This window comes from Ostrea edulis, chromosome 10 (assembly GCF_947568905.1).
Source record: "Ostrea edulis chromosome 10, xbOstEdul1.1, whole genome shotgun sequence".
Lineage (NCBI taxonomy): Eukaryota > Metazoa > Mollusca > Bivalvia > Ostreida > Ostreidae > Ostrea > Ostrea edulis.
In genome coordinates this window covers 19,320,687-19,345,462 of record NC_079173.1, presented here as the reverse complement: position 1 = coordinate 19,345,462, position 24,776 = coordinate 19,320,687, and the positions used below count along the sequence as shown (strand labels likewise).

The following is a 24,776-nucleotide window of genomic DNA, read 5'->3' as shown; positions in this document are numbered from 1 at the left end:
TCCATTTTTCATTCTTTATTCCAGCCTTGTGAGATCATACATAGTAAATTTCTGGATCTTCGAAGTGAGATGGATAAAACTTTAAACCGTATACTATTACTCATAATACAAGGATTATAACATGTTCTTCACTTAATCACTTCTCAAGCATTAGTCTCAAAAAAAAAAAACAAAAAAAAAGCAATGCAACACAACACACTACTCTTATAGAATCAGATTTGCTATCCATCAATACTATGGGTATATTACATATACCAGTCTGTTAGAATAAAAAAAAAATCCTCAAAACCAAGTATTGTTCAATATGATTAAACAGCCTTAATTTCACAGAAGTTTCAAATGCGTTTTTGATCAACACAATGGGTGTATTCATCTGATTGGGTGGACAGCTACAAAAGTTATCCTAATTTGCTCATCTGCAGTTCAGAAATCCCCGGTAGGCCGCTAGCATCTACTTCTCAAAGAGCAGGCAGAGACTGGAGACAATATACTGGTGATATTCTGACCAATTCTGAATCCGAGAAAATAACAGACCCCTTGTCTAGGAGTATGGGCAAGTTCATATGTGGTAAATTTGACCTTGATCAGACATGTAGCCTTGACATTTCTGTTTCATGTATTCTCTATCAAGAATAGTTTAAATTATTACCAAGGTTAAAGTTGAGGACAGACTGAAAACACAATATACCTCCCCAAAATCTTTCTTTGATGTTGGTGGTGGGGGAGGGGGATATAAAATGTTATGAGTACATGTATGTACTCCTTATACACAGACCCCATGATTTGTGCTCTGAAGCCATACTCGTTATCTCAAGTTAAACATAAATTAGAGTGGAATATTGAGTAGGAGTATGGGGTTGGAGTCCAGGGTACCTGTTTGAGTACTGTGTATGAATTAAAAAAGTTTTATAACCTCCAGGTCTGAATTTCCCAAAGAAAAAAATTGAGGTCAAAATTGGAATTTAAGTCCAAGATTTTACTAGAATTTTGACTGTTTAAATAATAGAAAACTCAAACTTATAAGTTTGAAATTTTTTTCTAGAGTCTGGTCCTCAAGCCTCATGATAAATAACAAGAATTGGGAGAATGTGAGATGGACGAGTGTGTGCATGTGTAACCATTCTCAGAATCGCACACTCCACAGCTACACATCTGTCCACTCCAATCAAATTAAGGAGGAATACCACCCAAATAAAATTATCTCAGGCATGCTATACCTCCTTAATCGCTGTCAGAAGGATGAGTGTGGGCATGTGTAACCATTCCCAGAATCGCACACTCCACAGCTACACATCTGTCCACTCCAATCAAATTAAGGAGGAATAACACCCAAATAAAATTACCTCAGGTGTGTTATAATACCACCTTAATCGCTGTCAACAGTCTTTATATTTATAAGACTTTGTAGGAAACGTTTAAATGATTTCAATGAAAGAAATAATGTCCATAAAATTGGTTCAAACTTTCGAAATTGGTGGATTTTTCTTACAAATTGCTGACTGGTTTTTCCATCCGAGACATAAACTCATACATATTGCAGACAAAATTCAGAAGTAGGCTGGATAGCAAATGCAACAATGATAAAAAAAAATATATGCCGGTTTTGGCTTTTTTTTTCTTTCATGAAAACTGAAATAAACATGTGTACTAAACTGTTCATAATTTACAGTGCATACATGACGTTTTCAAGCAAACTAAAAATTCAACATGCAAGTTGTAGTGGGTGGAAACAACAGGATATAAAAAACGAGTGTTTCCATGAATCATGTAAATAACATTTTACTTACAGCTCTCAAAGTATCAATATGATACCAGCACTAGGATTTCATTAACATGAATACATCATCAATAATTCTTCTCCATAAATAGCACATTATAAATAACACATTCCTTAAAAAATGGACTAGATTGTAAGCATCTCAAACAGAGCTTTTGATAGCACTTAAAGCTGCCTAACTTGTAATTTGATTATGAGATTCTTGAGTAAAATCTTTGATGAAAGGCATATGTATATTACTTGATAAATACCACTAAGTCTTGTAATTTAAAAATGAGATTCTTGAGTAAACTCTTTGATGAGAATCATATGTATATTACATGATAAATACAGTCTATCAAAGCGAGACAGTAATTGAGCATGAATACATTTACAATATCTAGGGCAAAATACAGCTACATGTATAACTAGAACAAATTGTAAAAAAAGACACCATCCCCAAAGCACATTATTTCTACAAAGTAAAAAAGATCTAAACAATTATAAATATGGCTGCCTATCGTAAATCCATCATCAGAGAGATGTTGCTGTTGTCTGCTCAATGATGCGTGTCACAAAGGTCAAGGTTGAGGTCGTATTCAACATTGGAGTCATTGTAGCGTTTACAACCGTGGAGTTTATACAAGAAAGCTGAGTGATTGGTTCTGTTACCAGGAGACCTGTAAAACAAATCAGACATTACTCATAGAGAAAACCTGTAAAATAAATCAGACATTACTCATAGAAAAGACCTGTAAAACAAATCAGACATTATCCATAGAAAAGACCTGTAAAAACAAATCATACACTATTTATAGAGATCTATCTTGACTTTAACTCACCAAAATCTGATGTTAATTTTGCAGAAAACTTGGTGGGGGAAAGTAAAGTTTATAGTGATTTTAACCTTTGACTCAATTACTGTGGAATCATCTTTGTTCGTGGATTTACCCACAAATTCACGTGTCCTCGAACATTTCTTTAAATCAAGTAGAGTTATCTCTCCGAGTGATATGTATCGCTTACCCACAAAATGATGTCCCCATGAACCAGCAAAATTTTGCTTATCCATAAACATTGGCCCCCATGAATTAAAATGATTCCTAAGTATTACTCTGCGCTTAATAATCAATACTGATCTTCCTGTGGTGCCAAAAGAATCTTATATTTTCATCTCAATCAAAGTGTTATCCAGAAATCAATACACAAATGTTCTACAGAAAACTGCATTGATCTGATGTTTAATCTTTGATATCAATATCAAACTTTCTTTTATCAAAGTTTAATTTCGGGAGAAGATATTTTCTATAAAACCAAAATTCAATAGGCAGACCTATATACAGAACTACATCAATGTACCGTCCTCTTTCACGAAGCAATTGGACCTCATCATAGTCGCAAACCACAGGTTATTGTTTCATTCCATTTCACAATGGAATGAAACTATAACCTGACACAGTGGTTTGCGACAATGGGACCTTATCAAAAACGACTCACAATCTGCACACCCAACTCTAACATTGTCAATTTGTGTAAGAGAAAATGTTCACAAATGCATGGGCTTTTAATGATGTTTAATGGGAGGTAATTTACAACTGTAACGTCTAGTTTTGATGGATCATCATACCTGCTATACATGCGGTCAGAAGACTGGTCACTATTCCTCCTAGGAGAGCCCTCAGAACTATCTGAGCCAGATCCCCCTTCCTACTAGGGGCCATAGGACCAAGGGCCCCGAGCTGAATCCCGATAGAACTCAAGTTGGCAAATCCACAAAGGGCATAAGTGGCTATGATCTCAGATCGAACCTGAAATAAAGTGATATGTTAAACTAAAAGCTCATGGGCTGAAATGTTCATGACAATTCCTGTATAGTTACTGTAGAGTGCTTATTTTACGTGAGTACTTAATATCGCGAGATTTTACAAAAACCTATGATGTCACATGAGGGTGGAGCTACCTTAAATTACATCAGCTATACACACTACAGTGATGGTATTGACAAGGATGGTACATGTAAAAATGTTACAAGCAGACATTGCTTCATGTGTGATACTGAAACAAATAAACTTTATGTTTTGGGATAAACAAAAAGATGCGTGTATTTCTATCTTATCCATTGCCAACATCTACAGTAGTTTAAATTACTTACAGCCAAAATTCGCCCGATGCAAAGTTCTCGGTTTTTAAGGTAGGTTGATAATTCTCCATATGCAAGGAATTCATTAAGGAAGGTCTTGATTCCAATCAATTCTCCCACAATTCCACAGTCATCCCACTGCACACCCATTAGATAAGCCAGTGGCCTCAAGACATACGAACAGATCAACTGCAATGGCAAATCATCAAGGATTTCAATTCTATTCTTCATGTCAAAACTCTTATTTTCAGCAAGAACTTTTTAATTTCTTTATAAAATAATCCATTCAAAGCATATTTTTAGCAGTAAGTTCTTTGTTCGTTATTCTAAATTCAGATTTGTTTTTGTGCCTGTCTACCTGAAACGAGAACTCTGGGTAACCCACAAATCCGCCAAACCAGGACAGGACGGCATTAACAAACTCCAGCATTGCAAGGAAGGCGATAAGATTGGCTGCGATGTTGGCCACCAGTTTAATGGAAGATGAGGCACCAGCAGCGGCAGCTTCTAGAATGTTCCTTTCTTTTCTACAAAAAATAAACAGTAAATACATTACCATCATTGGTTGAGACATTGCTAGCACAAAACAAAACAAGTTAAACAGAACTACAATAGTGGTTATTTACACGCAGGGGAAATTTACACTAATTGCGCGGTCAAGTAATAAGCGTGGAAATTTCTCCCACGCGTATAATGATAAACATTTGATATAATATAATATTATATCCAGTTACCAAGTATCCCCCCCCCCCCCCCCCCCCCCGCATAATGTTGGGGGTGGAAAAACGCATACATGTATGTACACCCCCCCCCCCCCCCTATAAATAATCCCTTTTACAGTATAGGAGGACTTCAATGAACGAATGGATTTTGCCATTCAACTGTCCAACGTTTTTGATGAGAATTAGGCCTCCATCAACACAGATGCATAAACGCCAATGAAGATTCACTTTGATATCTTTCTTTTTTTTTATACACATACCTTTCCTCTTTGTCCAAGTCGGAGGCCTTGTTGAGTTTGCTGGTCTCTGTTTCAGGATACAATAATTTAGACACAGCCAGGGCACAGGGGGCATTCATCACCGAGGCACACAACAGGTGCTCTGCCGACACCTACAATAACAAGGGGGAGACAACTGTGTATTAACTGTCATCACGGGTCAAAACAGACAACACTGAGCTGACACCTACAATGACAGGGAAAGACAACTGTGTATCAACTGTAATCACTGGTCATGTAAACAGAAAACACTTGACCCGGACCAGTTAACAAATCAGTTACGATTCTGAATTGTAAATTCTGTCATTCAGAATAAATCAAACATACATGTTTTAAAAGTGTCTGGGACAGATCTTTTCAGATGACAAATCTCAGAACAAGTGAATAAATGAATGATCACTATCACTATAATGTTGGGACTTTTATAATAGAAAATGATAATAGAATTATATACATGTATCTCAGTCTTCACGAAAACTCAGTGGTCCGAAGACCGAGGCCAGTGAATTTTACGGTCGGGTCAGTGAAAATTAAAAATCAGGAAGTCCGATGGGCTTGTAGACTTTTTGTAAGTCACATAAAATATAATGTTGGATTTAGATATTCTAAACGTCTTATTTGCTTATATTTTCCATCAAAATAAAAATAAATAAAAAAATAACACATAAAGTAAGTGTTTGGACATCGTGGTTTGTTTATTTCGTAAAGAACGATAACTATACTTGTAATTGTCAAGATAACTTGTACGTTGATCAGGTGAATATTAAACGAACTTGTAGAAACAACAAAAATGGCTATGTTCAGTATCGCACTGCACACCGGTAATTGCTGGTTTATGGCATTGTCCAATTAAAATGAACTTAGTCAATTGCAGTTATCTCTGATTTTATGCAATTTCTATAGTTTATAGAATTAATTATCTTAGAGAAGGCTACTTCCTAAGGTGCATTCGGGCTGTTTTCATGTTTGTGAAAAATACGTGAATTTTTAGTCTTGTTGTTTGCTGGCGAAGAGAAAGAGAAAATACTGTTTACGGTGTTGTTTTTCTGGTATCGACAGAAAGGATGTCTTAGGGTGGATATGAATACGAGTAATAACCATAGTTTCGGTTATTTAATTGTACACTTTTACAATGCATTCCATAATATATGTGATAAACATATAAAATTTAGGGGGCCAGTAAATTTCAGTGTGGGCCAGTAAATTCAGACAGTTCACTGGTCCGACTGGCCAGCAAGTTTTAAATGTTTTCGTGAAGACTGGTATCTAAATTAAAGAAATTTTTGGGGGGTAAAATTCATATACAATTTTATGTAGAGAAATTTCTTCAATTTAGTTTTCAATTACTGAAGAGAACATTTTACCAGTAAAAGGGAATTTCAAAATACCAATTTTTTGCAAAAGGGGAAAGGTTATAGTATTGTTTACGGGTAGTAATACCACGCCAGTATCACCCAACCTTTATTCATTCTGTCAGCTTATTTTGCTGTTGTAGTAAATTAATTCAATATAATTTCATGAAAATACACAGGAATAATTCTTTATATACATATGTATGGTGCTGAATAGATCACAAACTGTAAAGTGTATAGATCTTGGTTTGACTTTTATTCTGCAACATAGTTTTAACTTTCAATTCCCAACTCTGTATTTGCATGTGCCTAAATATATAATGTCTACCGGGGATTTTCTGCAGTTGTCCATTTTTGCATGGGAAAAATCTGCAAAAATTACAATCACAAAAAAAAATATACATGTACATGTATATACACTGTAGGTACATACTGCAGGAATTGAAAACACAGAATACAATTTGCAACCATTTATGGATGAATAGCATAAATGTCCGACCCAGAAAATACCCGGTTATATAGTGCATGTGTATATAAAAAATCAAATATAGAGTGATTCTGAGCAACTTTTGATACTCACTCCAAATGATATATAAGCTGCCAACACCCCGCCGGCAATGGTGGCAAATCCGCCTGTCATGACAGCATGCAGCTCAGACTTCGTCATCAGAGCCAAGAAAGGACGAATGAGGATAGGGGCTTCAGTCTAAAAATAGAAAAATTATACATTCATTGAAAAGAAAATATGTGAACAGGAAACGTACTTCTACAATCAAAAGATTTACAATCGTTTCTCAATAAAAGAAAATGTTTTATCATATGAACTTAAACAAAATGTTTTATCATATGAACTTAAACAAAATGTTTTATCATATGATCAAATAATTCTGAGTTTTCTGGTAGAATGATGAATACAACATTTCATTTCTCCAACATTAGACTAAAATGAACATAATTAGATTGGGAAATTTTTAAATTTGATACTTGTTCAATGAAAACTTAAGTCTGACTTCCAGCTCACTTTTGATTATAGAATTATTGTTCAATTAAAGTAACACTGAACCTGATTTAAAGATGACTGATCTGGCATCGCATAGAAACTTCTAACAGCTGGTTTCGATGTTTTGAATTATTAGTTATATCATATTAAACAAAAACTTCCATTTCTAATCACTTTTGAGTAAGTCTTGCCTTATGTCTGTGTAACAGGAAGGGAGAAAATGCAACGGACCAGACCGGCATTTGAACCCAGGCCCCCTGAATCTCTATTCAGGTGCTCTACCAACTGAGCTATCTGGCCACTGGCGATTGAACCCGACTGACCGCTACATTCCTCCCTCCTTAAATGTCTTCGCCCTTAAAGACACAACCCAGATTCTTATTTGCCCCTGGCAGGACTTTCACCTGCAAGTCAAGGAGTGGGTGGTCATGGCAGCAAATGTAACAGGAAGTGAGAAAATGCAACGGACCAGACCAGGATTCGAACCCGGGCCCCCTGAATCTCTAGTCAGGTGCTCTACCAACTGAGCTATCTGACCACTGGTAATCGAACCTGGCTGACCGCTACATCTGTATACAAAATGACTGACCAGGTATCCTTTCATAGGTTCTAGTGGCCAGTTTCAATGTTTCGAATTATTCCATCATGTGATAAAACAATTATTGACATTTTTGAGGTCAATATGATACATCAGCCACCTGAGAAATACACAGAGCCCTAAAAAATGCCAATATAACTGTATACAATGTATTCTGATAATGAACATTCACAATACAATCCAAATATTTTCATACAGTGTTACATACATGTAGATCTATATTCTAATGCAACTGTTTTGTAATCTGCATTTTAATTGGCTAATGCATTGAGGTTTGAGGTAGTTTAATTGAGCATTAACGAAACAGAAAGCTATTGTACTGTCAAAATACAATGATAAAAAGACACAAGGTCAAGTGTACAAAATAAAAAATGGGTCAAAGACTCAATTGGTCGGGTTGCAATATTTAGAGTAAATAATTTGGGTAGGGATTTATTTGGTGGTAGTTATCTGGAGGACTGTTATGATTTGTTATGGCCTTAGTGTTGAAGGAGGCAGAATTGTAAAGTAAATTATCAAAACGAGTTTTGACGAGTGGAAAAAATGTTAGTTCCGTATCGGTAACGTGAGCGGACACGATTGTTTCCGGATACAGGTACGGATTTTTGTCTTGTAAAAATGCCGATATATATATATAAAAAAAACATCACATATTGCCACAGGGCTTTTATTGATTAATAAAAAAAACCATGATACAGTGCTCCAAGTCGCATCTGCTATCAGGTCGCAAAATGGCAACCTAAAAATATTTCTGGTCGCCATTTTCAAATTTCTACTCGCCATAGTAAAAGCTTTTGTAAATATAAGACTTACAAGGTTTTTTTTAAAATATGAATATCTTGCAAGTAAAAAATCAACACCATGAATACATTTTGTTTGTTTATATTTTGAAACTGAATAGAAATGTACTCTGAAACATGCTGGATGCTAACAAGTCAAGTATTTACTCTGGCAAAAGTTGTATTGCATTGGGCCATCCTGTATATTTTACAGTACGCTTCTGGAGAAGAAACCCAGCGTTCTACACAAGGATTTGCTTAAAAGTTATCAATAAGTGGGCCTTCACTGCTTATCATGTTATGCGAATAAGAGCTCCTAGTTTTGTTGGATCTTTTGCTGAACAATTAGTACCAGCATCAATAAGAACACTACATCCCGAGTTTGATTGTCTTTGAAAATTAACAGGAACAGTTGCCCCGATCGACTTAACTGCTAATAATGCAGTCACGGACAACGACATGTCTCTTACTGTTACCGTGAATAGTCACATTTCAACGTTTGAAAGATGTACACTCGGTCGTGGCGAAATGCTGACTTATTGGCCTCACAAATTCTGCAAAACATTTTGCCATCACGAAAATTTCCTCCGCCATTTCAGGACTGGGGTTCTTCCTTTACTTTTGCATTTCTCTTTAGACATTGCTACGCCATCTTTTGATGCAGAACTTTCCCCGTGTGATTCTTGAATTTCTTTGTTACATGTACAAGGCTGACGCTTCTGTTTTTTACTACTGATAAATCCAAAGTGCTCTAAACCTCGTTTTCCCGCCATCTTGATTGTTTTGACCGAGACTAAAAATATTTATTCAGACTTCCGATCCCGATTCTAAAATTTTACTGGTTGCCCAAATTTTCTTCACTCGCGAAAATGCGACTTAATTATAATCTCTAGTCGCAAAATTGATTTTCTGGTCGCAAATGCGACCGTTTTACTCGCAACTTGGAGCACTGCTGATATATGTAATATTAAGTAATAATAACTAAAATGAACAATAACTTCAGGTGCTTAAATTGTATATGATTATATGATAAAGAAACAGAATTTCTCTATTTATATTGCAAATTTACAACTCATGCCCAGAAAATTTGACATTCATATATAATTGAATTTTTCCTCAGAGGTAGTGCAACTAAATTTAACCACAAAAGATAATCTCACTTATACCTTTTTCAAGTTGAACTCTATTTTTAGTAACAACTTTTTGCTGTAGCGCCCATATTCGACAAAGGTCAGACTTCAAAAAACCTAGTGTATAACTTCTATATATATACTTACTTTCTGCAAAGTTTCAAGGTTGTACATAAAAAACTGTAGGAGGAGTTGATTTCACAAAATTTCCCCAACCGCCCGCCCGCACTTCACCATACTATAGACCGGATTTGCACTTTGTGCAACCCGGCCAAAAATGCAAACCTCAACAAAGTAAGACATAAACATCAAACAAAATAACCGTAAATTTTCTCATTTGTTATAGGTGACTGTTAATGCTTATTTAATGGCCGTGTCGCGAGTAAAACTCGGATCGCAGCCATCAAATCAGGAGCAATAAGTTACAAATGAGAGGATAGCTATTGATTCCACAAAATATTTTTCTGTACAGTTTTAATATTTTTGAAACTACTTTCCTCTTGCAATGTTTGTAATCAATCAAACAAAACATACACACAAAGACATTTCAGTAAAGATGAAAGCGTACCTGTCCAATGAATATGTTGCCAGCAGCACACAGTGATTCCGGTGCAGATGTACCCAGGCCAACCCTCATGACCCAGGCTATCTTGCTGATGACAACCTGCATGGCCCCGATGTAGTACAGCACAGATATCGCACAGCTGAAGAAAACTATTACTGGCAGCACCTATAAATAAGAGACAAACATTAATATCAATAATCTGTAACAGGAAGGGAGAAAATGCAGCAGACCAGACGGAGATTCGAACCCAGGCCCCCTGAATCTCCAGTCAGGATCTCTACCGAGCTATTTGGCCACCGGCGATCGAACCCGACTGACCCACTACACTCCTTCCTCCTTAAATTGTTTTCACTATCGAAAACACAAAATCCAGATTCCTTGGGCCCTGGCAGAACTTTCACCTGCAAGTCCAAGGGTGGTCAACATCATCAAATGTAACCGGAAGGGAGAAAAAAATGGCCCAGACTGAGATTCAAACCTGGGCTCCCTGAATCTCCAGTCAGGTGCTTTACCAACTGAGCTATCCGGCCACCGGTGATTAAACTTGTCTGACCACTACAAATCTAATACAGTGGGACTCACTGTAAGACTCTTGCCCTAATACATGTAGCTATGTGATAACTTCCAATCAGAGGATGGGGAGTGCCCAGGAGTGATTACATATGTAATATCAAAATCTGGACACTGCTGTTCTGCACTCAGGTTTATATACATAGTGTAGTGTCAGGGTTTATATCTACATGTACATAGTGTAGTGTCAGGGTTTATATCTACATGTACATAGTGTAGTGTCAGGGTTTATATCTACATGTACACAGTGTAGTGTCAGGGTTTATATCTACATGTACACAGTGTAGTGTCAGGGCTTATATCTACATGTACATAGTGTAATGTCAGGGTTTATGTACATAGTGTAATGTCAGGGTTTATATGTACATGTACACAGTGTAGTGTCAGGATTTGTACCTACATGTACATAGTGTACTGTCAGGGTTTATATCTACATGTACATAGTGTAGTGTCAGGGTTTATATCTACATGTACACAGTGTAGTGTCAGGGTTTATATCTACATGTACACAGTGTAGTGTCAGGGTGTATATCTACATGTACAGTGTAGTGTCAGGATTTGTACCTACATGTACACAGTGTACTGTCAGGGTTTATATCTACATGTACACAGTGTAGTGTCAGGATTTGTACCTACATGTACATAGTGTACTGTCAGGGTTTATATCTACATGTACACAGTGTAGTGTCAGGGTTTATATCTACATGTACATAGTGTAGTGTCAGGGTTTATATCTACATGTACACAGTGTAGTGTCAGGGTTTATATCTACATGTACAGTGTAGTGTCAGGGTTTATATCTACATGTACACAGTGTAGTGTCAGGGTTTATATCTACATGTACATAGTGTAATGTCAGGGTTTATATCTACATGTACACAGTGTAGTGTCAGGGTTTATATCTACATGTACATAGTGTAGTGTCAGGGTTTATATCTACATGTACATAGTGTAGTGTCAGGGTTTATATCTACATGTACATAGTGTAGTGTCAGGGCTTATATCTACATGTACATAGTGTAATGTCAGGGTTTATATCTACATGTACACAGTGTAGTGTCAGGGCTTATATCTACATGTACATAGTGTACTGTCAGGGTTTATATCTACATGTACATAGTGTAGTGTCAGGGCTTATATCTACATGTACATAGTGTACTGTCAGGGTTTATATCTACATGTACATAGTGTAGTGTCAGGGTTTATATCTACATGTACATAGTGTAGTGTCAGGGTTTATATCTACATGTACATAGTGTAGTGTCAGGGTGTATATCTACATGTACACAGTGTAGTGTCAGGGTTTATATCTACATGTACATAGTGTAGTGTCAGGGTTTATATCTACATGTACATAGTGTAGTGTCAGGGTTTGTATCTACATGTACACAGTGTAGTGTCAGGGTTTATATCTACATGTACATAGTGTAGTGTCAGGGTTTATATCTACATGTACACAGTGTAGTGTCAGGGTTTATATCTACATGTACACAGTGTAGTGTCTAATACACTTGCTTTTCACTGCTTAACTTGTTAATGATGACAAATTAAGTAGAGTTCAAACTTTCTCACAAACTCTCGAGATATTATAAAGCTCTATAAATGTAATCTCTTAGTTAAACTTTCTCACACACTCTCGAGATATTATAAAGCTCTATAAATGTAATCTCTTAGTTAAACTTTCTCACACACTCTCGAGATATTATAAAGCTCTATAAATGTAATCTCTTAGTTAAACTTTCTCACACACTCTCGAGATATTATAAAGCTCTATAAATGTAATCTCTTAGTTAAACTTTCTCACACACTCTCGAGATATTATAAAGCTCTATAAATGTAATCTCTTAGTTAAACTTTCTCACACACTCTCGAGATATTATAAAGCTCTATAAATGTAATCTCTTAGTTAAACTTTCTCACACACTCTCGAGATATCATAAAGCTCTGTAAATGTAATCTCTTAGTTAAACTTTCTCACACACTCTCGAGATATCATAAAGCTCTATAATTGTAATCTCTTAGTTAAACTTTCTCACACATGCTCGACATTTTAATGTTCTGTAATTGATATGACCAAGTCTAAAGTTTTTAGCAACAGACATACAGACAGACCGATTCAAAGGCCATAAAAATATGAATGAATGCAATCAATAGTAATACCATCATAGCAAATGGGTGATCCGTGTACTTGTCTCCAAACACAAACTTGGTCCCTGTGTTGGTAAAACTAAGGAAGGTTTGAACTTGAGTCCCAAGAAACTCGAACACCGCTTGACCAACATCTGTCTTCAGAATCAGAGCAGCGAAGAAAAATTGCAGGGCGAGACCTCCAAGAACTGGGCGCCAGATCACCTGAGAAACACAAATGTGGTTGATATTTACACACTTATATTCAAATACATTTGTATGATAGCAAGATGGATCTACAACAGAAAATTTAACACATATGTACAGTCTATCTTTTCATAAACTTTCATGTTTGTCATTTGAAATGATAAATATTATTTCATCAATCATGGAAATCGACTAATTGTGTAACTCAATCACTCTTAATTCTAAAACATTAGAAAATTTTATTCATGAATCAAAGATTCTGTATATATCATCTTCCATTTTGATTATCCAGGCCAAATTAATTCTTTTGCAAGGGTAAGGCCTGGCTGTCCTATCGAGGTCGAAGTTTTTTTTTTATACTTGGCATATATATACACTGCATGTACAAGTATCAAACTGTATACCAGAGCGTCCCAGGTATTGCTTTACTGCGTAACTCCAGACAGGCAGACAAACAGACAGACAATGTCCGTCATGCTTCTGTGTTTTAGATACCCCCCTTCCCCTCACACGTGTATGGAGCCCTGACAGAATTCGAAGCATACCTTGGTGAGATGGTGCCCTGACAGAATTCAGAGCATACCTTGCTGAGATGGAGCCCTGACAAAATTCGGAGCATACCTTGGTGAGATGGAGCCCTGACAGAATTCAGAGCATACCTTGGTGAGATGGAACCCCGACAGAATTCGGAACATACCCTGGTGGGATGTCTGTGTCATAGATACCCCCCCCCCCCCCCAACACACATGTGTATGGAGCCCTGACAGAATTCGGAGCATACCTGGTGAGACGGAGCCCTGACTGAATTTGGAACATACCTTGGTGGGATGAACGGAGCAGACGAGAAGAACAAACAGAAGCAGGACATAGCCGCAGATAGAGACGAGGTTCCTGGGGCGATCCCACACCGAGAACGCGGTAACAATAATGGCTGCCACGACAAGCAGAAAGCACAGGACACTGAAAAAACATAAACAAAACATCACACAGAATGTAACATACATGTATGCAGAGTGTTGTGTCAATATTTATTTACATCAGCACAATTAATGATTTCTCATTCATATTTTCATCATTATATCACCCAAGGTTAAGAAAATTTTGTGGGCTATGCAAATTAAATGGAGTGCTTTGAACATTTTTGGACACACTAACTTACATTTGAATAACACGGATCAACTTCTGACGTTGATTAAAAACATTCACGATGGATAACACCAGTTTTTCTGAAATTTTCCTTCCGAACATCTTTTTAACCAGCCATATTGTTATACACACAACCGTAACCATGGTTACAACAATGAGAGGTGTTGGATCCTTGATCTTCTGTTGTTGACTGATCACCATGGCAGCCACAAAGTAGGCAAGGTACAGCACACCCAAGGACACGTACATGCCCTGCGAGAATGGAGGGGATTTTCAAAACACTTTTGATTGACACCATTAAAAAAATACAATGTACATGTATTGAAAGCAAGGGGAGGTCACTGTGTCTGTCAACAGCTTGCATTTTCACAGAGCGGATCTCAAGCATACATTTTCTAAAGTTCAAATGTTCTTCTGGTTTTTAAAAAAAAAAAAAAATCTTTCCATCTGAGAGGTTTTGTATTTACGAATGAAATGTTTATATTTTGAAGTCTACATGTATGTGACACGTAATGGTGTGTGGACAAATTGAATAATGTGTGTAATAAAATTGTCTACACACCGTTGTGAATCATTAGTACATCAGATGTCAGAAAGTACACATTTAATGCCTCTATTTACTGTAACAGGAAGGGAGAAAATGCAATGGATCAGCCCGAGATTCGAACCCGGGTCCCCTGAATATCTAGTCAGGTGCTTTACCAATTGAGCTATCTGGCCATCGGCGATCAAACCCAGCTGACCACCACCTCAATCCATCCTTAAATGTCTTTACACTTGAAGATATCAACCCAGGATCTTTATCCCCAAGCAGGCATTTTCACCTGTCAGTTCTAGGGGCTGGTCTACAGCATGAAATGTAAAAGGGAGAAAATGCAATGGACCAGAGTAGGATTTGAACCCAGACTCCCTGAATCTCTAGGCAGGTTCTCCAACAAATGCATTATTTGGCCAACAGTGATCGAACCTGTCTGACGGCTACATTACATTAAATTCCCTACCGATCTATCCAAAGTTCGACTCGAATGTTAGAAGAATTCAAACGTAACAATTCATGATTGGTATATTTTACCGTTCTCATTAGATATCCCAGATGTTCATCAATATATGTTTTAGACAGTCTTACTGTTTTGATGTGGGGATATTTTAGTGGCAGTCTTACCGTTTTGATGTGGGGATATTTTAGTGACAGTCTTACCGTTTTGATGTGGGAATGTTTTAGACAGTCTTACCGTTTTGATGTGGGGATATTTTAGTGGCAGTCTTACCGTTTTGATGTGGGAATATTTTAGTGACAGTCTTACCGTTTTGATGTGGGGATATTTTAGTGACAGTCTTACCATTTTGATGTGGGGATGTTTTAGTGGCAGTCTTACCGTTTTGATGTGGGAATATTTTAGTGACAGTCTTACCGTTTTGATGTGGGAATGTTTTAGTGGCAGTCTTACCGTTTTGATGTGGGGATATTTTAGTGACAGTCTTACCGTTTTGATGTGGGGATGTTTTAGTGGCAGTCTTACCGTTTTGATGTGGGGATATTTTAGTGACAGTCTTACTGTTTTGATGTGGGAATGTTTTAGTGGCAGTCTTACCGTTTTGACGTGGGGATGTTTTAGTGGCAGTCTTACCGTTTTGATGTGGGAATGTTTTAGACAGTCTTACCGTTTTGATGTGGGAATGTTTTAGACAGTCTTATCGTTTTGATGTGGGGATGTTTTAGTGACAGTCTTACCGTTTTGATGTGAGGATGTCTTAGTGGCAGTCTTACCGTTTTGATGTGGGAATGTTTTAGACAGTCTTACCGTTTTGATGTGGGAATGTTTTAGTGGCAGTCTTACCGTTTTGATGTGGGGATATTTTAGTGACAGTCTTACTGTTTGATGTGGGGATGTTTTAGTTGCAGTCTTACCGTTTTGATGTGGGGATGTTTTAGACAGTCTTACCGTTTTGATGTGGGGATGTTTTAGTGGCAGTCTTACTGTTTTGATGTGGGGATGTTTTAGTGACAGTCTTACTGTTTTGATGTGGGAATGTTTTAGTGACAGTCTTACCGTTTTGTTGTGGGAATGTTTTAGACAGTCTTATCGTTTTGATGTGGGGATGTTTTAGTGACAGTCTTACTGTTTTGATGTGGGGATATTTTAGTGGTAGTCTTACCGTTTTGATGTGGGAATGTTTTAGACAATCTTACCGTTTTGATGTGGGGATGTTTTAGTGACAGTCTTACTGTTTTGATGTGGGAATGTTTTAGTGGCAGTCTTACCGTTTTGATGTGGGGATCTTTTAGTGACAGTCTTACTGTTTTGATGTGGGAATGTTTTAGTGGCAGTCTTACCATTTTGATTTGGTAACGTTTTAGTGGCAGTCTTACCGTTTTGATGTGGGAATGTTTTAGACAGTCTTATTGTTTTGATGTGGGGATGTTTTAGTGACAGTCTTACCGTTTTGATGTGGGAATGTTTTAGACAATCTTACCGTTTTGATGTGGGGATGTTTTAGTGGCAGTCTTACCGTTTTGATGTGGGAATGTTTTAGTGGCAGTCTTACCGTTTTGATGTGGGGATGTTTTAGTGACAGTCTTACTGTTTTGATGTGGGAATGTTTTAGTGGCAGTCTTACCATTTTGATTTGGTAACGTTTTAGTGGCAGTCTTACCGTTTTGATGTGGGAATGTTTTAGACAGTCTTACCGTTTTGATGTGAGGATGTTTTAGTGACAGTCTTACCGTTTTGATGTGGGAATGTTTTAGACAGTCTTACCGTTTTGATGTGGGGATGTTTTAGTGACAGTCTTACTGTTTTGATGTGGGAATGTTTTAGTGGCAGTCTTACCATTTTGATTTGGTAACGTTTTAGTGGCAGTCTTACTGTTTTGATGTGGGAATGTTTTAGTGGCAGTCTTACCGTTTTGATGTGCAGATGTTTTAGTGACAGTCTTACCGTTTTGATGTGGGGATGTTTTAGTGGCAGTCTTACCGTTTTGATGTGCAGATGTTTTAGTGACAGTCTTACTGTTTTGTTGTGGGAATGTTTTAGTGACAGTCTTACCGTTTTGATGTGGGAATGATTAGACTTGTAGAAGTTGGACACCCCGACATGAATCTGGACAAAGCTATTGAACAACATGTTACTGCTGGCGTCAGACGATAACGTTGAGTCGCTGTCTTCAGTTTCATTTAGACCTCTCTTCACTGGAACTAAAAAAGGAAAGCAAATTCAGAGTTATTTTCCTTGAGGACACAATTGCTAAAGAAAATTTTCACCATATACAAGTTCCATGACCTCGGAGGATATTGCTTGTAAATATTGACAATTCCACAACCCTTGAGGATTTTGGCTGTAAATATTGACAATTCCAAGAATCGGGAGAATTTTTGGCTATGAATATTGACAGTTAAACCATTGCTGCAACTGAAATCAAAACTGGTTTCAACAAAGCCAACACTTTATTTAGTCAAGCTGACAATAAATCAAATGTAAATGATGATTCAATGATTATAGCAAACTCAAGGAGTCATCCTACTTCAAATACAGATTTAAAAAAAACTACAATAAATGGAGTTACTTCAGTATAAAACTGGAGAATTTAAGATGTCAACTTAGAAGATGTGTTTAAATTCATTGTCACGACAAATGAAAACAACATACTTTTCTCGATGCAGACAGCTATTTCATCTGGTCCGGCAATGGAATCCTCTGTGGGCACTTCTGTATAATTGGTCAGCAAACTGCAGTCCGACTTCTCATACTTCATGGGGGTGGACGAGACGAGTGGTTTGGACATGGTGGAACTCTGTAAAGTATATATAGGAACCATTTATAACAATTGCCTCTACAGAACGTAAAATAACAATATCTGGAATGGAGGAAAAGTGTCAGATGATGGTTCATTAAAAGGGCTTAGACCCGGGCTTCTAAATCTGGGATCAGATACTCGGCCCTCTGATGTTCATCTTTCTGATCAGTGGTTATACTCACCAGCTAGCATGGACATTGGTCATAAAAAAAATGAAGGCAATGAAACTGAAAGCTGTTAGTAAATGTAAATTTGGAAACTTGATCTGAAGTCTTTCTAGCAACGTCATGTACCGTATTCATTCTATTGAGCGCCACAATTAATCCCTATTAGACTCATGTAGATTACATGTATATAACATCATAAAGGAAAGTGTAACAATAACTCATTTAGAATTTTTATTTAAACATTTCTCAAGTCTAAATTTAAATTTCATTGGAAATATATCTACACAAAGTACCAAATAACTGGTCTCCTTTTTCCGATTTTCTAAATGCCCAGGCCTCTCCGTACGATGAATATGGTACTAATGTGACACTGAATTGATAAAAAGGATTTTAATAAATAATAATAATCTTTATTTTTAAAGTCACACATACAAATAACAATGAACATTAGCTATATACTAGCTATTTACCAACTTGCATGAATGCTGGAGCTAGAGGGTCTTTTTGTGGGAGGAAACGGGAGTACCTGAAGGAAAAACAAATGTCAGAGTGGGCGACCACCATACCCTCTCACATACAACCCACTGCCGATCACGGGGATCGAACTCAGGTCACAGTGGTGAGAAACTAGAGCATTAACCACTACACAAGCCAGATACCGCATTTTGATAAGATGCATTAATATTAAACTACAACATGCGAGTTACAATACTAATCTAACTTAGACACCATTTGAAAATTTTGAACATCTTACTAAATTCCTTGCTTCAACATAATCGCTACGAAATTAAACATTCACATACATAAGTATAATTCATTACTGTTCTTAGATATATAATTATTTCTAGGTTTATCACAAATCAACCATGTTTCGTTTTGTTTGTGTTTATTGTTATGAGAAATTTTCACTCAAGGTATAGAGATGTCACCCTCTTCATGTGAAGTACCACAAGAATGGCACCTGAAGATGTAGCTGTGGAGGTTGACAATGCCTACCGTGACACGTGACCTTTGTGTTTGAAGGTCAAATTCCTAATACACCAATAGGCTATTATGTCGACTGGTTCATATCTTATAACAAGAACTATATATTAATTACAAGGACTCTATTTGCCTTCCAAATTTGTATTACAAAATGTGTTTGTAAGACATTTCGCCCCCAGTGCCAACAAAGAAACAAATGAGAGGCCTAATATCATAAGGAATATATATATACACAAAATATGATTGCTCTCAGCTACCTAAATTATTCAGGAAATATTTACTGAATTAACTTTTCTTATATGCAGGTCAAATTCCAGAGTCACACTGAGGTCATAAACTTTATGAAAAGAATGGTCTTGTCAGAAGGAATGCTGAGATATGAAATATGAGAGCCTTATCACTCATCATTTATGTTTTAAATTAGGTTTTACTCAGACAAACAGAAAGGCAGGGAGAGAAAAACAATGTGGTCTGGATCTTCAGATCTGAGGCATAAAAATTAATAACTGTTTTGTGTTAAAACCTTGATGCATCTCAATTTGATCTTTGGAATTATGACATGGAGAAGGCATTTTCCCACTATTTCATTCTTTAGAAATAAAATAGTATTGTTTTTGCAAGCTTATTTTTTCCCTCCAGAAAACAGTAATTAACCAAAAAAAAAAAAAAAAAAATGGAAAAAGTTTTGTTACATATTGATGGCATAGTTTAATTAAATAATAGAAATTCTTCAATGTTTCTAAAGTTGTGCTAAAATATGCTATTTGAGAGATATAGGCCCTTATAGCATGTTTTAAATATGTATATATCAGATATGACAACATTTAAGCTAATATGTTAAACTCTAAACGTGTACATACGCTAAATAAACTAAATAAAAATAAAAACCCAAATAATAATACAAAAAAAGTAAAGAAAATAAGATAAATAAAACCAGAAATAAAATAAGAAAAAAAAAACCCAACAAAAACATCCAAAATTATGAATCTTTTTAAAAGTCATGGATGCAGATCATGAAAATGATAATTTAATAATTATGAATTCTAAATATATTAATTTTTTCATTTTACTTTAGTTAACACTGTTTCTTTGTCTTACCCTCAATGCACGTGTTTTCCCTCCACCTTCAGCAAGGAAGTGCTGTTTACGCGCGTTCGCGGAGTGCGCGCCAAGTACTTAATCCTCTAGATGATGCAAACACACGAATCAATAATGCTGAAACCAGCTATTAAATATGATTGTAATTCCATAAATTAAAAAAATTGAAAAAGTTAGCCTATTGAACGAAATTATTTTTTAAAGAAATAAAACAGTTTATAAAAACCATACTCATTGATTATGATAGACGATTCATTAAACGACATGCGTGTATATAATTTCTTCACGCGTGATATGGGATTGTCTATGGATGTTACCCATTGAAAATCATGTTTCGTGAAAAACCAAGCGATCCACAGATTTTAAAATACTAAATTGTGGGGAAAATATTACTATGAGAATTAACAAACCCAGGGAACTACACATATCTGTAAAATTTATAATTTTAAACAAAGTATTGAAGATTCTTACCGGCTTGAACACTACACGTGTTTTCGACGAATCGATGTTTATGTTTCCCTCTAGATACACCGATCGGCAAATCGGAGAAACTCGGCTTTCTCCGTTCGTGACGTATTGCAATACACAACTAGCTAGGGGCGGATCAACAAATATAAAGTTCTGAATATTGCGTGGAATGAAGGAAGGAAAATAGTGACAGATCGGCCTCCTTTTTCAGACATTGCTACATGAATGAAACATATGTTTAGATTTAACAGTTGAAAGACTTTTGAACAAAAACATGAAATTGTCCACTTTTTGTGGGAAATCTCAATCAATACGTAAAATTAGATTTGTAAATCTGTTCCTTGTACAAGCTTGTGAAGCGTATTGTTGAGGATAAAAAAAAAAAAATACAAGTCTGATTTTAATTAGGTTGTAGGAAATCTCATCTGATATTTCATAGGACAGCGTGGATAAGTTGGATACAAGCCTTTATTAAATGTCTTGGATGAATCCTCTCTCTCTCTCTCTCTCTCTCTCTAATATATATATATATATATATATATATATATATATATATATATATATAAAGGTCCGCATGATTCGTACTAGCTGCAGAACTGCAGAACTGTAGCTCTCTGGAAAAATATTTTGACATGTTATGTCAGAGAGAGAGAGAGAGAGAGAGAGAGAGAGAGACTTGTATTTTTTTTTTATCCGCTCCTCAACAATGCGCTCACAAGCTTGTACAAGGAACGGATTTACAAATCTAATTTTACGTATTGATTGAGATTTCCCACAAAAAGTGGACAATTTCATGTTTTTGTCCAAAAGTCTTTCAACTGTTAAATCGAAGCATATGTTTCATTCATGTTGCTATATCTGAAAAAGGAGGCCGATCTGTCACTATTTTCCTTCCTTAAATTCATTCCACGCAATGAAGGAAGGAAATTTGTGATACATTTTGCATGTGAAATAACAGGTATCTGAATTTTGATCAATATAAATAGATACTAAAGAAGAAAAGTACTCTCTCTCTCTCTCTCTCTCTCTCTCTCTCTCTCTCTCTCTCTCGTACTGTTTTCGTTTTGTATCTATTTACCGATCAAAATTCAGATAGTCCCGTGGTGAAATATATATAGAATTCGAAAACATAAAAATTCTAAAATTCCATACAGAATATAACGTTAACAAAACTGTAGTGATAATACATGTATCTTTAAGCAAATCAAACACTTGTCTGAATTATTTTTTTTAAAGCAGAAGATGGTAAATATGAGACACCTGAGCAAATTCGAAGGTTTATATGAATATTCATTCATTCAATAATACTAGAATAATCATGGAATTCGCCACGGTTGTTTTTGTAAACCCACTTTAAGATTTAAAGCGTAAAACTAAAACTGGTAAAATCATTATTTATGATGCAATAGGTAAAAGTAAGTTTTGCCAAGAATCTTGACATTTAGATGTTGACAGAGGTGTTGTAGCGTAGCGTAATACGCCCTCTGGTGAGAGATTGGTGTCAACTATACAGCCTTTTAGCGTATACGGAATATACACATCTTCACCTTTCCCTTAATTCCCCATGTTTAACCCCCCCCCCCTTCAACTTAATTAATAACCAATGTGACCTTCTCGACTCTTTGTCTTGCATTCATCTGTTTTGCACTTTATGTGTCTTTATCAACCAGTTACACAAAAATTATTTAAATTTAACTGACAGTTAACATCTGGCTAACACTATATAAAGGTGCAAGAGATAACGTCAGATTAAATACCCATGATTAATTTGTAAATCAATGATTCATTAAAGGTTATAAATCATATACATTGCACAACTTGTTTCTGAATATTTTTTTTCTTCTAAGTTTTACACGTAGATTTTAATGTTAAATATACGTGTAGAATCTGATGGACGCCATGCATGTTTTCCGGTTTGTTCGCATTATGGGAGCACAACACAATGGAAGCATATGGGGTTCAGTGTGGTGTGCAGAAATATCATGTCTCCATTTTAAACATTTATCAATATTTTTTTGTTTGTCAAGTCGAAACGTCACTTGCACATTTCAAGTATACATAATTTTTTTTAGAATTATAAACAGCACATCAAAAAAATGTAAAGTGCAAATATCTATGAATAATGATCAGCACTGTACATGATCAATTGATATTGAAATATTAAAAACCTAAAAGTAAAACGTCACAATGCATATCCGCAGTGTTGGTAAGCAGAGTTACTGTCACGAGAGAGGAGGTGTGTGTGTGTAAAGTTTGACGTTATGAGATTGAACATGATAAAAATGAGGTAGTCTAATTCAGAAATTTGATTTTCAGTTAATGATTCAAATGTCTTCTTAAATTTGAAAGTTAGGTTCAGCATTATTCACAACGAATCTAATGGATACATATAGTTATAAACTTTTTTATTTATCTATTTCCTGTGTTTGTTCAATTATAGATTCAAAACGTAACATTTATTATGAAACACCCTATTTTCCCGCTATCCTTTAAATTCCCCACTATATACATGTACCCCCCCCCCCCTTCACTTTAATTTCGTCACGTAATTCTTATATACAGCAATGTGTTATATATATATATATATATATATATATATATATATATTATATATATATATATATATATATATATATATATATATATAAATATATATATATATAATTAATTCAATTAGGAAGAGTTGATATCACGTGCACACAGTCAAAATGATTAAATAAAAAAAGCAGGAAAATATGCAGTTCCAAAATAACTAGCGCTAGTGATTTGAATTGAAAGAGGAAGATATGAATTTACAAAAACCAATTCTGGCCAGAAGATTTCTTTAGAAAGAAACAAAAGAATATGTGAATTATGTAACCTTAATTGTGTTGAAGATGAATTTCATTTCCTTACTGATTGTCCATTCTATGTTGAAGAGAGAAATATGTTTTTTAATGGTATATACAAGCTCAACAAAATTTTTATCTATCTAACAAATAAGGACAAATTTACTTGGTTGATGATTAATGAAGACAAACCAGTAATTGTCAAATTGAGTGAATATTTAGTGCAAACTTTCAGAAAAAGAAGTGATGCTTTAAAACTGCAAAAATCATTATAGTTTATTATTCATATATTGGTATAATACTGATACTGTCCATCTACTTGTATATATACATGATCAGCAATTCATATATGTATGTACTTGTTTCCCCAACATGCTGCATCCACACGCAGTTTGCAGTCTATGTAACCTGTATTTAATGTTGTAAACTTTCTTTCTTTTTTGAATTTCCTTCTTTATAAAATGTCTTACTGTTATGCCCTCTGGGCCCAAAATTGGAATAAACTTATCTTATCTTATCTATACACGCACAAACGAATTCCAGTAAGTTTGGTAAGTCGTAGCGGCGAAAAAGTAATTAGTTAGAAATGATGAGTAAAATTGCAAACTTCTTGAAAATTAACTTACTTGTACAGACGATCAAAAGTCGCAATGGGGGTATCGATTTTTGGTAACCTTGGGAAAATAACCCCCCGTTCACAAACTGCTTTCACACATTTAAACCTGCACGTCTGTTGTAACTAAACAATCAATGCAACTTTTGCTTTGAGTTCCTGGAACAGTTATTTCAAACTGTTACAATATCACGTTGAAAAAAACCCAACAAACTTGTATTAAATTATCACTCACAGGAAAAAAGATAAATTGGTCAAGCTGAAGAAATATATGCTCAGTTACAACATCGCTATTACCTAGATTTAACCTGTAACATACGATATAAGTTCAAAATGATCATGGCATCATCATCATCTAAATCTTTAAAAGAGAATTTTTTTCCATTAACATCGACAGCACACTTCCTGTCTTAACGTGACTCAATCGTCTTTCAAGTTGATAGAACATCCGTG

At 35.7% G+C, this 24,776-nt stretch overlaps 1 protein-coding gene across 6 annotated transcripts; it reads right to left on the bottom strand.

Annotated features, from left to right (window-relative positions):
* LOC125665234 (solute carrier family 28 member 3-like) lies at nucleotides 1-24,476 on the bottom strand. Of its 6 annotated transcripts, XM_048897884.2 has the most exons (14): nucleotides 20,886-21,048; nucleotides 20,415-20,500; nucleotides 18,018-18,162; nucleotides 17,418-17,566; nucleotides 14,384-14,622; nucleotides 14,043-14,184; nucleotides 13,051-13,242; nucleotides 10,324-10,485; nucleotides 6,829-6,954; nucleotides 4,879-5,009; nucleotides 4,255-4,423; nucleotides 3,909-4,085; nucleotides 3,384-3,564; nucleotides 1-2,436 (listed from the first exon to the last, which is right to left on the bottom strand). In XM_048897884.2, the coding sequence occupies exons 3-14, from the start codon at nucleotides 18,151-18,153 to the stop codon at nucleotides 2,291-2,293; spliced, it is 1,950 nt and encodes a 649-aa protein (XP_048753841.1). In that variant the 5' UTR covers nucleotides 18,154-18,162; nucleotides 20,415-20,500; nucleotides 20,886-21,048; the 3' UTR covers nucleotides 1-2,290. The 6 variants fall into 6 exon arrangements, with proteins under 6 accessions (XP_048753841.1, XP_048753843.1, XP_048753840.1 ...); XM_048897886.2 differs by lacking the exons at nucleotides 20,415-20,500; nucleotides 20,886-21,048 and adding an exon at nucleotides 24,337-24,476; XM_048897883.2 differs by lacking the exon at nucleotides 20,415-20,500.
* Nucleotides 24,477-24,776: the final 300 nt, after the last annotated feature.